An 18059-nucleotide genomic window follows, 5' to 3' on the forward strand; every position below is an offset into this window, starting at 1 on the left:
TTTTTTTTTTTTTTTGAAAATTTTTCTAAGTCCGAAGTTCGAAGCAACATTGACTTTGGTTGATATCTGGATGAGTGACTGTCCGATTTTTACCAAATTGTTACAGTCGCGTCCTTGGACCATACCGGGATAGCATACCAAATTTCATCGCTCTACGACGAACCGTTCTTGAGATATTTTGTATACAACTTTTTCCTTTTCCCATTTAAACCTGTAGTACGTACGTCACGTACGTACGTACAGACCATGGGCTAAAAATCACTTTTTTGACATTAGGGGATCCCAAAACGGATATTTCCAACCATTTCCCGATTTTGAAAATTTGGACCGATTGCAATACTTTCATTACTAGTATAGCTCCGCTATACTGTAGTAATAGAAAGTAAAAAAAAAAAAAATTTCCAGGCCGGGATTCAAATTCCAGACCTCTGGGTTGAGAGTCAGTGCTCCTGGGCAAGTGGGCACAGAGGTGGGCGGACTACCTTCTCTCGATCACATTTCTTTCTACAGAATCTACAGTCTCATCCTTGTTAGCTTGGTAATCGAACAGACACGGTTCGTTCCCGGAACGCCTGGCTTTCTCCTATCCTTTCCTCTTCGATTTCTAGACGATGATACCTCCGTTGTTACGGTTCCCTCCGTCAAACCTCTTAAAAGAAAAGATCAAAATTAACCCTCTCAAGACCCAATTCATTAACTTAACCCTTGCCCGTTCCAATTCTTTTTCAGCGGTTCAGATTTCAACCAGCACCTACGCTCATCTCCTAGCTACCAACAGCTACCACCACTACGTCAAATGTGTGGACATCTATCCGCATGTAGAACCAGCCGATATGTTGCTAGCCTTAGGCCAGGCAAATGGGAAGGTTGTGCTCACCACGTTCGGCCCGTCGGCGTACGATGCCCTCGGATTGACTGGACTAGAACTGAGTGAGTTGAGCTAGGTGGTATAAAATGTATATTTGGACTAGGATCACACGCCAGAGTAGGTTTTTGGTCTAATTCCTGATAGAGTTAAACAGTCAAGTCGTTTGTTGAACGATCACCTCCTTGTCCGCTACCAATTAGATCAAACCTGCACCCAGGAGGACCTGCTCAGTGCAAATAAGAGAGCAGTACAAGTCAATCCCTTCTGGAAGGCTCGGATTGACTGGACTAGAACTGAGTGAGTTGAGCTAGGTGGTATAAAATGTATATTTGCACTAGGATCGCACGCCAGAGTAGGTTTTTGGTTTAATTCCGGATAGAGTTAAACAGTCGAGTCGTTTTGTTAAACGATCACCTCCTTGTCCGCTACCAATTAGATCAAACCTGCACCCAGGAGGACCTGTGGACCTGCTCAGTGCAAATAAGAACTGTAACTGCGGAGGTCTTATCGTCCCGAAAACAAAGAAAGAAGGAGGTCAGGATAGGAGAAAGCTAGCCGTTCCGAGAACGAACCTTATCTGTTATTACTATGACTAAATAAGCTCTATTATTACTATGACTATCCTCCAAGCCAACTAGGCTGCCTAATAAAACTAATGGTGGACTTCACCATCGACTTAATGGGAGATTTCACTAATGGGAGAATTTTCATTCGTCCATAAAGCAGCTCTTAATAATCAAAGAGGAGTTTTTAATTATCCAAAATGTAGTTTTTAGTGATCCAAAAAGGAGAAGTTTTTAAAAGCTTCTGTTTATGTCATCAAAAACTTCTTTTTGGATTATTAAAAATTCTCCCATTAGTCGAAATCTCTGATTAAGTCATTGGTGAAATTCACCATAAATTAATCGTTTTCAGGTAGAAGAAGAGTACGCACGCGGTGCAGCTCTGGCCACATTCTATCTTCATCTAACCCGCGCAATCCAACTTCTCAACCGGGGAGCAGGCTCGAACCCTCGCCTCAGCATAGTAGCTATGGCACTGGCCGGCTATTCGGCCCAGAATAGCGGCCTGTGGCGGTCGGCCTGCATGGAGTCTAAGCAACAACTGACGGATCCGTACCTCATGGCCATCTTTGCTTTCCTGACGGCCGATGGCGACAACTATGACAGCATATTGGTTAGTGAACTTTACTTTTTTTTTAGGTGTTTTATAGAGGGAACTACTCGTATAACAATGTATAGTATTATCTTACCGGAGTAGAAAGAGAAGGACAAGAATCTGGGACTTTAAACAGGGAGTAGACTAGCTTACAGCTCAGTCTGCCTGGGAGACTTTAAACAGGGAGGATACCAGCCTGAAATTTCCCTTGCTAAAGAAATAGCAAAGGTTGAGTGGTAAGGGCATCCACTTGTAAAAAATTTGTAGCCAAAACCAAATGTCAGCCCAAAACAATCACCTAACTATAGTGTGTCCAGATCAATGTGACAGTAAAAAAAAATGGGCGTTGTTGCCAAACATGTCACATGTGCAATGGTAGAGAATCTCTAAAAGGGGAAGCTATATTGCACATTGCTTCCTCCGACAGTGAAACAAAGTCAGGTAAGGCGATATCCACCTTACCTGTTCTGGAATCCAAACCTCTGCATTTTAGAAGAGAGAGTTTATCAAAAATAGGCCTTTACCTGAATTGCAACAATGTAAGGATTTCCTGCAATCTGATTGGTTCCTTCATTTTGGGTTGATGACTCATTGCTGTCACATTGATCTGGATGAACTATAGCTATACGTCCTATGCCTACAAACATTACCTACCTACCTAGAATACATAATTACGTAGGTAGGTAAGTAAGTACCTATATTATTATTTCAAACTGTAATGTGCGTACCTAAGTAAAAGGGCGAGGAAGAAGAATTGTTAAGTTTAAATTCATATCATGATCAGGTCCATCAATTTTCTTAATTCTTCATTCCTCGGGTTCCCATTTTCCAGTACGAGAAGAATCTCAACATAGAAGACAGGATCGGGTTTGCGTGTAGATTTCTATCTGACTCTCGTCTCATAGATTTCCTTACTAAGCTCACGGCAGAGTTCATGGACGAGGGCAAACTCAATGGCCTTCTCCTAACAGGTAAATGCACTTCTTCTATTGTACCTTTTTCCAAAAAAGGGCGAGGAAGAGGAATTGTTAAGTTTAAATTCATATTATGATCAGGTCCATCAATTATCTTAATTCTTCATTCCTCGGGTTCCCATTTTCCAGTACGAGAAGAATCTCAACATAGAAGACAGGATCGGGTTTGCGTGCAGATTTCTATCTGACTCTCGTCTCATAGATTTCCTTACTAAGCTCACGGCAGAATTCATGGAGGAGGGCAAACTCAATGGCCTTCTCCTAACAGGTAAATGCACTTCTTCTATTGTACCTTTTTTTAATGTTATATTTGGAATCGGAGGAGTAACAAAACAAATTTCATCAGTAAATGGTTTCTTCAAATTAAATTGATCTCAAGGGCAAGGCAATGCCTAGTTAGGTAATACCCAATTAAATTCCCTTTTATTACTTTATTTTTTTCTTTACACCCCTAGGTTCTTGTCGGAGGAGTAACAAAACAAATTTCATCAGTAAATGGTTTCTTCAAATTAAATTGATCCCAAGGGCAAGGCAATGCCTAGTTAGGTAATACCCAATTAAATTCCCTTTTATTACTTTATTTTTTTCTTTACACCCCTAGGTTCTTGTAAAGAGGCACTTCCCCTACTGCAAAAACACCTGGACAATACAGGCGATGTACAAACCGTGTCCCTCATTGTAGTTAGATCATTTCCTACCAATCTTATACATGAGGATGTTATTCTGCAAGACTGGATCAATAGGTAAGATTATTTCCCCAAGAAGTTTGACAGAGGGAACTGTAACTGCTAAGGTCTTATCGTCCCGAAATCGAAGAGAGAAGGAAGACAGGATGGGAGAAAGCCAGCCGTTCCGCGAACCACGAACATTATGCCGTTGAGGATGAAATCCGCTCCTGGCGGAAATCGAACCCGCCTCGCGCTTGCAAGACAGACGGCGCTAGCCAACCAAGCCTAACTAGGCTGGCCGTATTCGGTATTTTTCTTAACACGATAAATCGCACAATGTTTCGCTCGGTATACCTACACACGCTAAGCAATTTTACAAGTTTCCCCAGTTGTTCCGAAATCGAAGAGAGAAGGAAGACAGGATGGGAGAAAGCCAGCCGTTCCGAGAACGAACATTATCCCATCAGGATAATTCTACCCTTTTGTGGAAAATGGTAAAAAAGAATAAGAAAATGATAGGTAAAAAAAAGATCTGTTTTCTCTCTCTCTTTCAGTTACCGCAACTTGCTAGACTCTTGGCGTCTGTGGGTGCACCGAGCCAAGCTAGACATTCTAGTGAACGCCTCCCGCCCTCCTCCCCAACAAGTCTTCATATCGTGCAACTTCTGCAAGAAAAGCATCTCTGCCTATCTCCAGGGCATGAAGAAGGGAGGAGGAGGCACGGGGAACAAATTCTCCGGACCTGCCAAGTACGCTGCCTCTCCTAACAAACATAAGGTGAGTTTACGAGTATATTGGTCATCATGAAATGAAAATGGAAGGAACAAGACCAAAAGGGAGACCCAGAAATCGATAATCGATACATTCGATACATTGATGTCATAAAGTCAGACATAGAAAATAATAATAGTTCTTAATAATAATAATAGTGCTTATTATACTGCTCCCTGTCCTAGTTAGTAAAAGGACAGATTGGATAAGTTTCAAACTAGACCTAGCAAGCAAAATTAACTTAAGTGCTTCCTTGCAGACAAAAGAAGAAATCGACTTCGAACTTGAAAAGCTCGTGGAAGATATTCAATCGTCTGCTTGGGACAACACTCCAGAAATTAGCAAGAAACTCTCTGGCGTTAATGATCTGATTGATTGATTTTATTTCATGTCCATCAGATCACGTCATGTCCACACTGTCGCAAGCCTCAGCCCCGGTGTGCAGTGTGTCTCATCAACATGGGCACCTCGGCCTCCTACACCTCCAGCGAGGCCCATAGCTCCTCCTCCGATACAGACTCCTTAGCCCTCCTGTATGGCCGCCACTCGGCCGCTAGGTCCCGGGCCGGAGCTTTGGTTCATTTGAATGAGTTCGGCGCGTGGTTCACTTGGTGTCAGGTGTGTCGACATGGGGGCCACGCGGCCCATGTACTGTCCTGGTTCAAGTGAGTACACCCGGTAACTTTTTACTTTCGGTTATTATTTTAATGAGTACACTATTACTTAATGAGGAACCTATACTAAGTATGTACATATTTCTTATTCTTAAAACTTTTTTTTTTTTTTTAGAAAAGCGGCATTTTTTTCCTCTCGCCCCCTACCCCTTAAGTACGGCCCTGGTTCCGAAACGGAATCTTAATGATATCCCGCGACCTAGCACTTACAAGGTAGGCGCTCTATTCTCCAAAAGTTAACCAGGCTGACTTTTCAACTCCCATGGCGTAGTGGTCACTGCGCTCGCCTTGCACGCGGGAGACCCGGGTTCGATTCCCGGCGGGGTCAAGAAATGTGTACCATGCAAATGATTGATTCCGTAACTGGCTGTTGCGGGGCCCACTCAGCCTCGTGAGGAAAATGAGTAGCTATGACATAGGTATAAATGCGCATAGCAACCGGTGCCAGCATGGTAGGTAAACATTGGATTTTAGATTATTGAGATATTGGGAAAATCCTACAATGCTGCAGTGAGCACCAAAGTTGTGATATCATAACACAAAGAAACTTTTTCTATCTTTTATATTAGGCGCTTGAGATAGTAGGTTTAATGTCCCTTTTAACAACTTGGGTATTCTCGTGACGGGGGTTTTACCCACCATTCGGCAACAAGCTACCCGCCTCCTCGATTTAATCTCACCCAACCTGAGTGGAGCAGGAACCAAGCAGCACGCGATTGCCCAGATGGCCACCCATCCAGGTACTAACCACGCGCAACAGTGCTTAACTTCAGTGGTCTGTGGGAAACTAGGCGCGAGAACACACTTGACGCAGCAGTTTTTTTTTTTTTCAACACCCCGTGTTTCGTTTTCTGTTTCAGTGAGCACAGTGAGTGTCCCGTGTCGTCTTGCTCTTGCCAATGTCTGTCTCTGGATGCTGTTAATCAGATAGGTTCCATCACAACCCCTCCTGCATCTAGCTGAGGCCTTATATATCCCCCTGATCAAGCGTACCATTTTCCGCAAAAGGGTAGAAAAATGTGAATAATAAAAGCCAAAGAGAAGGGGAAAAGAGTGGGGAAAAAGAAAGAGAGATGTAGAAAAGTGGACACTGGGGGAACTAGAAACTGGGGCACTGTGTAAAAATTGCTAGGCTGTGTAGGTATACCGAGCAAAATTTTGCGATTTATCGTAAGAAAAATACGATTCAGCCAGCCTAGTTAGCTTGGTTGGTAGCGCGTCTGCCTTGTAAGCGCTAGGCGCCGCGGGTTCAATTCCCGCCCGCGGCGGATTTTAGCCTGATGGGATAATGTTCATTTTCGGAACGGCTGGCTTTTTCCTATCTTGTCTTCCTTCTCTCTTCGATTTCGGGATGATAAGACCTTAGTAGTTACAGTTCCCTCTATCAAACCTCCAAAAAAAAAGAGTGTGCCGGGAGACGCGCGAACGTCGAGAGTTCTTTTTTTTTTACAAATTTATAGATGTTTTATTTTACAGCCAAGGTTTATAACATCTGTTAACATTACAATCAGAATTAATAACAATCTAGTTCAAGAAGAAAAAAAAGGAAAAAAAAAAAAAAAAAAAAAAAAAAAACACGTAACTCTTTGATTTTTAATGCGGATATTTTGGCAAAAAATTTCTACGTTAAATTTAAGGTTCTCTGGACAAAATTTGCACCACCACTTTCGTGTTCCTGGTAAAAAGACCGGCGATATATTATAGGTCGACCTGTCGACCAGGTTTGGATAAGTCCTTCTATGGGGACAGACAGACGAGTGACGACACCGAAGTGAATACAATAGCCCGTCCACTATACCTTTTTTATTACTATCGTAATAATAAAGGACGGACGGGCTAAAAATCACCCCTTCGTATGTTAGAAAATCTTTCGTGTCTTTAATAATTAAAGACACGAATACGTTATGCTTGGATGAAGATTAAATTATTTAATCTTCATCCAAGCATAACGTATAGGTACTATACGTTTAATACGTTATGATCCAAGGATGAAGGCAGTGTTGCCAGATGTACGCTAATTGAGGTCGGGTAAATGGAGCAGTTGTAGTTGGATAAAAATTGTGAATAAAATGTCGATTCCTACGTAAAAAGGTGTGAAAAATCCAAATCTGAAGTCAAAACTCCGAAAAAGTAACTTTAAAAGGTCGAAATTTCAATTTTCATTTGCCGATCTACTGAAAAAGTTCGAAAAGTAGTGACGTCAGACTTCAAGAAATGATGCGCAGAAACATATATGTGCGCACAAACACATTAACGGTGTGTTTATGTAACGGGCTAGGATGAGCTCGGACGACGTGAGATAGCTGTCCCGGCGGCAATTTTTAAAATTCATTTTATATTTATTTTTGTTTGCTTTGTAATTTGCTTGTTTTTAATAGCTAATATAAATGAAAAGTATAATATAAACGTGCAAACTAAAGATAAAAAGTAAAAAATGAATTCAGATTGTACAAGTTGCGGAAAAAAAAACAAAAATTCGAATTTCCCGCCAACTTTACACACAAAAAGGCCGACGATGGCCTATCTCAGCCCTGTACATAAACACAGCCTTATGTGAGTGTTTGGTACACTTGAAATCGTACTGGATTATTATAAGTACTTGACGTTTGCCAAACGACCCCCATTTTGCCTGGTATTCATATACGAGTGATGTTCGCTAGAGTCTCAGACCTCAGACGTTAGTAGTGATATATTTGCACTGTTGTTTGCATTGTCAGTACTATGGATATGTGAGTCATAGTAGGTATACTGTACTGGAGTCTCTACTAAGTATTAGTCATGGGAGATACCATATAAGTGTTGGGTTCTGGTGATCTCCGCCAGTTAGCGTAAGATAGCACAATATGAGCTATTAGCTTATCAACCATTTGGTCTCACTGTTGATAAGCAACAATCGATTCAGAGTTCTTTGAAGTATCTCTCGAACCACTAATTCAGTGTCCCACGGAGTACATTGTACCCCTTAAAGAATCAATCAATTCTTCGGAAAGACCTCTTCTAGAAACCACTTTACCAATTTATTTCTATCTCAATTGCTGTCCCTATCATAGTGACCATATAATAGAATATACCTTGTTCATCCTGCTCGAATGAGACGAAAAAGCCCCTTTACCACAGCAGTTTAAACTAGGTCTCATCCTGTCAAATACATTGAAATCAAAGAAATTTTCTCTGATACATCCGCTGACATCATATGTATTACTGAGAGCTGGCTAGATTCCTCTATCTCCAACTCAGAAGTTTCTCTCCAGGGCTACAATCTCATTCGTAATGATAGGTTGGGGAAAAGGGGTGGGGGGGTTGCCATTTATCTGAACAACGCTTTCTCCTATAAAATTCTTTCCTCTTCACCCTCAAACTACTCTGCTTCCCCTGAATACCTAATCATCGAGGCTACTATTAGTTCTTCCAAAATTATGCTTGCCGTTGTTTATCATCCACCCAAAACTGGTCCACTGGATGACTTCTTCGATGCAATTGAGTCACACCTACCTAATTACAACCACAGAGTGGTCTGTGGAGATTTCAATTGTGACCTTTCCATTACTAACTCTCGAAGTGCTCAATTGCGCTCACTCTTTTCAGATCTTAACTTGCATATTTTGCCGCTACTCCCTACACATCACACGGCTACTTCCCATACACTCCTCGACCTGCTAGTAGTGGGGGACGAGGCTAGTGTTATTACTCATGGTCAACTACCAGTCGGCGGCTCTCATCATGAGCTTATCTATCTTATCCTTAACATATTTCCACCTAAGCATCAACCCAAGTTCATTACAGCACATGATTTCCGGAGATTTGACTCTCTCTCTCTCCCTCCCTCTCTCTCTCTTTCTCTCTCAAACTTCACCTCAAACACCTGTAGTGGGGCAACCTCTTTGTCAGCCATTACTATTCATAATCTTTTTTTAAAATATATTTAACTTTTTCCATCTTTTGTAATGTGAAAACTTTTGTTTGTATTTATTATTGATGTCAATAAATGAGGCCTTTTGGCATCATGGGGCTTTTTAGTCTTAGCCAACAGTATAAGTGAGGAACATTAAATAAAATAAATAAATAAGATTTTCACGTGAAAAGGAATTGATAAAATGAACCAAGTGCGGATTTTTCCTTCTTTTTTTTATTACAAACTCCTAGATCCCGAAATTTGATTTGAAAAATGCTGATGAACTTTCAGATCTTCACCTTACCACCTTCAAACATCAAGCAGTTTATTGGAAACTAATAATGATAAAACCAAAAAACATCAGAAAAGTTATTTTTCCACGTACCAAGAAATAAAGCAATACGAGCTAAATGTTTGGAAACAATACAATATAAAAAGACAGATTTTAAAGAAAATAATTTATTGGAAATGAATAGTAAAAGTAGTCGGTCTTGTCTAGTTCCAACTTGCTACAGTACAATGACGAGGACCCCAGGAAAGTTATTTTTCCATGTACCAAGAAATAAGGAAGTGAAAGCTAAATTTTTGGAAGCAATAAAATATAAAAAGACTGAGATTTTAAACAACAATAATGCATATTACATTTGTGAGGATCACTTTGAGGTGGGTTTAAATTTGAAAACGCTATTTTTATACAGGGTGTAAAAAAAAGTTGCCACCCCTGAAAACTCAAGAACCGTTTGGAATTTGGAAAAATCCTGAAACACGTATTTTTTTCATTTTCAAGAACAAACTATTTTAAGGGGATCTCAATATTCAATATTTCGGCACTCTCGGGTGGCCCCAGGAGGGTCAACTTCAAAATTTTGAATGGGAACCCCCTACTTGTAATACATCATATCAAAAGTCTTGAAAAACGTAGTACTTTGGTACAAGTTTGACCTCAATCCAACAACCAACACTGGAGTTATGGTCTATTCAATTTTTAATTTTTCCATGTTCTCTCTCCAATAGGGGAAGCACCAAGAATGCGAAATTCATATTGATTGGTGGTTTAGGATTTTTCCAAATTCCAAACGTCTCATGAGTTTTCAGGGGTGGCAACTTTTTTTTAAACACCCTGTATGTATTATAAATTAAGACTTCGATATCCTCAAGTGTAGGTATTAGTAGGTAGGTACATGCACATGCTTATTTTTACTGCTTGAGTAGGACTGAAGATTTCCTCAACACCAGTAGGACTGAAGATTTCCTCAACACCAGCTGGTGTTGAGGAAATCTTCAGTCCTACTCAAGCAGTAAAAATAAGTATCGGTTGAGCACTTGGAGGTCTCTTAGAGGCACTTTTCCGGGAGTTCACTGAACCACGCGGTATCTCAACCATAAGTAGCTTATTGGCTTATCTAAGTCCAGGGTGAACCATTTCTATTCATGGAAATGACCCACCCTGTTGTGATTCCTGAAGGGAGTCATAACTTTGATAAGGATTTAATTTCTTCACACCAGTGCCCTAAATCACCAAAGTATGGAAAAGTATTTACAATTCCATATTTCGATATGATTCGTCCAAATTCAAAATTCTGCTTTTCCATTGGCTATTACACTTGTAAGATACGTTTCCATACTTTGGTGATTTAGGGCAAGTAAGCGAATAATGCTATTACATTTTATTATTATTATTATTATTGTTGGTGTTGTTGTTGTTGTTGTTGTTGTTGGTATTATTATTATTATTTTTTAAAATGTGACTAATGCTATCATTAAAAAGATCGTTCTCGGAACGGCCGACTTTATCCTACCTTATTCGATTTCGGGACGATAAGACCTCAGTAGTTGCAGTTCCCTTTATCAAAACTATTCATAAAAACTCACGAAACACATCTTAGTGATTTTTATTGATAATTAAAATAACTTCAATAACTAAATTTTTTATTTACAACTCTTTCAGTTGGAAAAAGATGTTGAGGATTGGTCCCGATATAAACTTCTCAAAGAATATGGCAAGGACACTTTAAGGCTCAGACTCAAACCAAATGTTCTCCCCCGCTTTCACATCACGGATCCTGTCAATCTTGATAACCTTCGATCATCAAAGACATCAAATAATTTATTTGAAATGAATACTAAAACTAGTCGCTATTGTCTATTTCCAAGTTGCTACAATTCAACCAGGAGAACTCCAGACAAGTTATTTTTCAACATACCAAAAGAGAAGGACATGAAAGCTAAATTTTTGGAAGCAATACAATATAAAGACACAAAGATTTTAAACAACAGTACTCCGTATTACATTTGTGAGGATCACTTTGAGGTGGGTTTAAATTTGAAAATTCTATTTTTTTTTATTATTATGGTCACATTTGCATATTCCTTTTCATGCTATTTTTTACTTTTAAATCTTGAGGTGATATTTTATTATTATTATTATTATTATTATTATTATTATTATTCAAGATGAGCTACTAGTTCATTTATCATTAAGACTTGTTACAAGATAGAATGTAGTATCCAAAATAGTCTAAGCTGATCCAAGACCCTGGGAGAATTAGAAGGAGAAAGAAAAATAGATCTTAGCGTAAATAATAATCTGAACGCCGGCCAAACACTGTCTGACGAGCCCTCCTGTGAGGAGCTCTCAGATGCTGGCGAAATGGTTGATGGTTCTCCCACCACTTTGTGGTTACTACTTCAGATCTTGGCTTACTGTATGTATAATGGTATAATGTAGTAATGCCGTCGAATGCACCAGGGCAAGGATAGGTATATCGTGTCACTCAAAGCTATGTCAAGCCGAATATTTTTATTAAATTTTATTATTTATTTTATTCTTTAAATTATTATTATTATCCATTCGTGTCAAAAACAGGTTCTCCAGAGCTTCATTTACAGGTAGGTACCTACTTTAATTTCTGATATTTTTCCCCACTTCTAACATCCCTGTGGTTTTCTACATTCAAATTTTTAGTGATACCTAACTAAAATAACTTCAATAACTAAATTTTTTTACTAACAACTCTTTCAGTTGGAAGAAGATGTTGAGGATTGGTCCCGATATAAACTTCTCAAAGAATGCGGCAAGGACACTTTCAAGCCCAAACTCAAACCAAATGTTCTCCCCCGCTTTCACATGATCAAAGATAGCAATCTTCAGGATGATAACGAAAAAAATTGGAGTGAGTAGTCGATTATACTTTAAAAAATTTTCGCCAATCATGATATTGTCAAAATATTCTATTAAAAATCAAAAAGTTACCTTTTTTTCGAAATTTCAAACAGGCAATTTAAGCATAAATTCTGGGACACCTTCTATACAGGGTGTATCACATATCACGGGGTTATTTGACCCGTGGCGAGAGGATAAATGAAAACACTTTGATTGAGGAAATTAATGAATAGTTATTTATTTATTAGGGGGTGATTTATTGAGAGATGTTTATTTTAATATTAATTCAAGATGAGCTACTAGTTCATTTATCATTAAGACTTTGTACAAGATAGAATATAGTATCCAAAATATTCAAATTTTTAGTGATTTTTAGTGATACCTAACTAAAATAACTTCAATAACTAAATTTTATATTTACAACTCTTTCAGTTGGAAGAAGATGTTGAGGATTGGTCCCGATATAAACTTCTCAAAGAATGTGGCAAGGACACTTTCAAGCCCAAAAAGAATTCCCTAATAGTTCCTCATTTTTTCTGCAGTTTGCTCTTTGACTAAACTCACCTGAGTCAGCGTAACTGCTCTATCCGAGGGTAATCCCATTTTAATATGACCAATCCACCAATCTGGCAACACTGATTAAGGATTTCGGATTTTCGGATTTCCTAGAAGTTAAAAAAAAGGTCAAAGTTCAATGTTCAAACAGATTCAAACTTCAAAGTTTTGTACCTACTTTTGTAGGATAGGATGTTGTGCAGAACGTAGAAGTGTAGGGTGTTTGGTGTTTTGTCTTGGTAAATTTATTATTTATCTAATAAATCTAATTTATCTCTTTTACTCTTATTAATAAGATTACATTAGATAGTTCCAAAAGCAAGTAAGTTTCTGCTGACCATTTGGATATAAGTACAAACTGTGTGTGTGTTTTTTCCAGTGAACTCTACCATCAACAAATGGTAGAGTTCACTGGTTTTTTCATCAATCCTGTTGTTGTTGTTGTTGTAGTAGCAGCAGTGATAGCAGAATTAAGAAAAGATGTCTTTTTGTATCTGCTATACACCGGGGTGATGGCTCTAGCCATGTCAGATTGGCTGGCTTGTCCTCAAGCCTAAACTCAAACCAAATGTTCTCCCCCGCTTTCACATGATCAAAGATAGCAATCTTCAGGATGATAACGTCGAGGTAAAGTTTATTGGGGTTTATACGCGACCTGGAAAAACTGGAAAACCTGAAAAAGTCATTTAATCTGAAAATCGGCCAAAAAGTCATGGAAAATCGTGAAAATTTAAAGAAAACCTGGAAGTCATGGAATTTGCCACCCGGTCAAAAATTATTTATTTATTTTATTTATTTATTTACACGCTAAGCATCAAGGCCATGTGTGGGTCAAAAATTAAAAATGTTCAAATTAAATATCAAAGTTTTTTTTTCTGAAAAACGGCGTGCGCCGCAATGGCGCATTCCCCCTCATATTCCATGACGTTTTGCACATTGCATATTTTATTTAAATGAAGGGGTAATCTTACTGATTTTTAAGTACCTCCGTCCCCTAATTTTGATAGAATTTCATTCCGGAAAAAGCGTATAAACTCTGTATAATGTTGAGATAAAAAGTAGAAATATTACACAGCTCTTAGACTTTAGAGTACATAAGAATGAGGGAAAAAAAGTAGGAGAGTAGGTATACTTTTTCAGGATATGCCAACCTAGCTCTTAGCTTAAAGGTAACACACCTATCTTGTAAGCGCTAGGTTGGGGGTTCCCTTCCCATTGGGGGCAAACCTTATCCTAACCAGATAAGGTTTTTCTCAGAATGGCCAGCTTTCTTCTATCCTGTCCTCTCTTCAGTTTCGGGACGACAAGACCTCCATTGACAGATCCTATCAAACAAGAAAAATAAATCAGTTTTACGTCTCGAAAGCTTTGAAGTAATATTTTTGAATACATCTTTTCTCTTTAATCTTTTAAAGAGATTTCTTATTCATTTTATTTGTCACTCATCAATTTATTTTCTTCTCTCTTTTTCAGAAAAACTTGGTAATGATGATGAGGACAAGGTCTCCGTTTTGAGTGATTTGGAGTCCATCCTCACTCATTTCCGCAAGAGCAAGCGACAATTTCGCAATTAGGAATAGGTATCAAAGAGGCAAAATCATTTGAAAATGTAATATTCAAATGCCTATTTTCATAATGGTATAAGTTATTCCGAGTATTTTGAATTTGAAGTGATAAACTGTGGGTAAAATGTGCGAGGACATCAGTCACTCACTATTAGGTAGACCTGATCAGGATTTAGGTGTAACTGTAAATGTAGTCAGGCCTACCTGATATTGATTGACTGCCCTTTGCCTTAAGACATTTTGAGTATGTCTATTGTCTATATTTTCGGTTGCAGGGATCAAATCCTCGCTCTCAAGGATGAACCCAAGGAGAAGATAATAGAAGCTCTGAGTCTCCTACCTTATTGAGCGACTGGCCTTAGCCTTAAGACATTTTGAGTATATGTCTATATTTTCGGTTGCAGGGATCAAATCCTCGCTCTCAAGGATGAACCCAAGGAGAAGATAATAGAAGCTCTGAGTCTCCTACCTTGTGGTTTGGAACGGGATGATGTTAGTGACTTCTGTTCGCTCGCTCAGTACTATGACTATAAGACTCCGCGCTCTTTCAAAACCGTAAGTATAGATTTCTCTTATAGAGTAATATCCGCCTAAATAAGATCATTCTCGGAACGGCTGGCTGTCTCCTATCCTGTCTTCCTTCTCTCTTCTCTTTCGGCACGATAAGACCTTAGCAGTTACAGTTCCCTCTATCAAACCTCTTGAAAGAAATCGCAAACCGGATAAAATTCAATACATAATACCATACATTACTAACGCCTGAGGCTACCAGGTTTATGAATTATTTGTTGATCCCCTAAATTTAATGTCTCCTGTGTTTATGAGAACTGCGAGGAGGAAGGTTTCTGAGTGATCTCAAGAATTGTCTGATCGATAACAGAAACCAAATCTCTGGAGTACTCTGCAACTGACGCCAATAAATACCAGGGATGAAGGATCGAAAATAAAAGTTATGGTCAGTAATGGTCTCTGGTCATGTCAGGAAATTTATATACATATATAGGCGCGGTGATCACTGGTGAAACGCGTTTTATGAAACGTGAAAACTCGACTTTTACGAAGATAATGTGTTCTCTAGTCTGCATTCCGCCTTGCGCCGAAAAAATTGTGTCATATGTAGTGGAATAGGTACTCTTATTTAAATTATGTACATTGCCTACAGAATATGGCCGATGGCTATGAAAAGTTTCACATAATGTGGTTGTTGAATCACAATATTTTACATAGGAAATCCTCAAACATCCTCAATTAGGTAGGTACTAATAATTAAGTGACGTTTTTATTTAGCAAATACATTTCATTCCCTCTCTTTTTTGTTTTATCGCAAAAAATGTATTTTTACCTTCCTTTTTACTTTCCTTATCCTATAGGAAGGAAAGTAATGTAATCGGGTCAAATTTTCGATGGTCAGTTTTTAGTGCCAAAACAAGTTTTGATGTCCCTAGAGCCTAAATACAAAGTTTCAGCCATTGGTCCATGTGTGTGTCTGTCTGTAAACAAAATATCTCGAGAACGGTACGAGTTAGAGACTTAAATTTGGTATGCAACTGTCAAATGTGACAAGGATGCGACACGAAACTTTGGTTAGTATCGATGCAACACTTGGCGGCATTTCGGCCGCTTTTTGGCGGTTTTCGGTGTAATGCAATAAATATCTCGGGAACGGTATGAGCTAGAGACTTGAAATTTGGTATCTAGTCCACAAATGTGTCAAGGATGTAACACAGAACGTTTTGTTAAGATAGGTGCTGCGGTTGGCGGTATTTTGACCACTTTTTGGCGGTTTTCGACCGTTTTTTTGGTGGTTTTCAGCGATACTGACTAAACGGTTAGAGATACCTATTGTAAAAGTTACAATAGAATAACACCCAACTAAGCATCGTTCAATAGGATAAGAAAGTCGTGTGATGTTCACACCAGATTTTTATTTCAGAGCAATGAATCGTCTTTTATGTTAATGTGGTGTGTGGGTGTGTGTTAGCATGGCCATCATTTTACCCATTCCCCAGTAGGTAACCGTTATATAATACGAGTGTAAATATTTTTTTTCCTCGCTGACAGAATAGAAGAACTACCCGTTCAGGATAAAATTCGCCCTGGGTGGGATGGGAATCGAACCCACGGCCTAGCGCTTACAAGGCAGACGAGCTAACGTTGTTCCATAACGTATCTATACGTTATGGTTATGGCTGGCCGGTCGATGCAAAACCAACCGTCTGACATCAGCTTACAAACTCGACATCAGAACAGCTGATATATGAGTACAGACTTGACAACACTGCAACAGCTGATGAATTTTTTTGTTTACATTTTATTTTTCTTATCAATATGGCGAACTTGTGAAAAGGAAAAGGTGATAAAAATCTCAGATTTCAGTCATTTGTCATATTTATGAAATCAGTAATCAGTAGGAATATCAAAGAGGCAAAATCATTTGAAAATGTAATTCAAATGCCTATTTTCATAATGGTATAAGTTATTCCGAGTATTTTGAATTTGAAGTGATAAACTGTGGGTATCAAAGAGGCATAATCATTTGAAAATGTAATTCAAATGCCTATTTTCATAATGGTATAAGTTATTCCGAGTATTTTGAATTTGAAGTGATAAACTGTGGGTAAAATGTGCGAGGACAATTCTACATGGTAAGGAAATATTATGCTCGGTTTCTGCTCTATTTAACTACCTTCTCAACTTGCAGGGCCTGGGACTTGAACTCACCTGACAGTCACGACTCTCATTGTAGATTAGGTAACTTGTGGTTCAGTGTACTGTAGAACTTACTCTGACAAAGGAAATCCATGAGATTCCTGTTGGTCCCATCATATTTAAAATCTAACAAGAAGATCATTTACTTACCAATGTTTAACAAAGTTGGAAAGACCACTTGAGAGTTAACATGAAACAGAGAACAAGTTAAAGAGCAGATTGTTTAGTTAAATAGGACTTAATTTGGTAATCTGAAGTACACATCTCTTTACAAGGGGATGTAATAAGTACTTTTTTTTTACGAGTGTCATAATTTTACTTTTAAGGTCCACAAGGCAAAAAAAGTCAGCAAAAATTACTCAGAAAGCTCTTTATTTTTAATTTTCATCATATGAATTATTCCCTTCTATTGAGAGCTTTCAATCTGATTTAAATCTTAATATTCTGATAGATAATGTGGACTTTTGAATAAACACTTTAGGTCTGTTTTTCATTCCTAAGCTGCATCAATGCGGTGTCAACTTGACGTTCACTCTGCGTCAGGAGTGGGGGTAAAATGTGGAAATTCAACAAACATGACGACATCTAGTGGAGAAATTATGAAACATTTTTTTTTCATTTCCCTCAATACAATTACAATATGGCAGAATGTGAAGCTACTCGAGACTCGCATCAGGGATTTTAAGACACAGTGTTGACGCTAAAGTAGGGGAAGTGGAATGAAAAACATGCGTCACTTCATGTCGGGTTCGCATTGCACCCACGTCAGAATGAAAAACAGACCTTTTAACTTCATGTTCATTTTGTCACATCAGTAAATAGGTACAAGTTTTGTAAACTTGAGGGTGAAACAAATATAATGGAAAGTTAATGTTATTTCTTTAATTAAAGAAAGAGAAAAAATATTTTTCATCCCTACAGATTATCATTCATATTTTAGTAATATTTTTCATGTCTGTTTAATAATTTCCTTGTAAGTCGCAGTGATAATGGAGCAGTTGCAGTTGGGTAAAAATTATGAATAAAAGGTCGATTCCTACGTAAAAAGTTGTGAAAAATCCA

The 18059-nt window shown here is 38.5% G+C and overlaps 3 protein-coding genes across 3 annotated transcripts in view; all 3 read left to right on the top strand.

The window, feature by feature from the left end:
• Positions 1–6649, top strand: part of LOC103517268 (GATOR complex protein MIOS-B-like) — a gene marked incomplete at its 5' end in the record, with an annotated part of 7319 nt that extends 670 nt beyond the window's left edge. The window contains 8 exons of the mRNA XM_017447392.2: positions 730–930; positions 1069–1139; positions 1784–2044; positions 2859–2997; positions 3602–3743; positions 4223–4445; positions 4839–5104; positions 5974–6649. Coding sequence (XP_017302881.1) covers positions 730–930; positions 1069–1139; positions 1784–2044; positions 2859–2997; positions 3602–3743; positions 4223–4445; positions 4839–5104; positions 5974–6076 — 1406 coding nt within the window. The remainder of the gene's footprint in view (positions 1–729; positions 931–1068; positions 1140–1783; positions 2045–2858; positions 2998–3601; positions 3744–4222; positions 4446–4838; positions 5105–5973) is intronic.
• The window catches only part of LOC103517269, a 17327-nt gene extending 3899 nt beyond the window's left edge, over positions 1–13428 (top strand). The window contains exons 3-6 of the mRNA XM_026829421.1: positions 9465–9668; positions 10954–11316; positions 12601–12675; positions 13282–13428. Coding sequence (XP_026685222.1) covers positions 9474–9668; positions 10954–11316; positions 12601–12675; positions 13282–13413 — 765 coding nt within the window. The 5' untranslated portion in view covers positions 9465–9473 and the 3' untranslated portion in view covers positions 13414–13428. The remainder of the gene's footprint in view (positions 1–9464; positions 9669–10953; positions 11317–12600; positions 12676–13281) is intronic.
• A 3374-nt stretch (positions 13429–16802) lies between these two features.
• Positions 16803–18059, top strand: part of LOC103517270 (TBC1 domain family member 23) — a 40283-nt gene continuing 39026 nt past the window's right edge. The window contains exon 1 of the mRNA XM_026829422.1: positions 16803–16933. Coding sequence (XP_026685223.1) covers positions 16911–16933 — 23 coding nt within the window. The 5' untranslated portion in view covers positions 16803–16910. The remainder of the gene's footprint in view (positions 16934–18059) is intronic.

Source organism: Diaphorina citri, unplaced genomic scaffold (genome assembly GCF_000475195.1).
Source record: "Diaphorina citri unplaced genomic scaffold, Diaci psyllid genome assembly version 1.1 scaffold1790, whole genome shotgun sequence".
Taxonomy (NCBI): Eukaryota; Metazoa; Arthropoda; class Insecta; order Hemiptera; family Psyllidae; genus Diaphorina; species Diaphorina citri.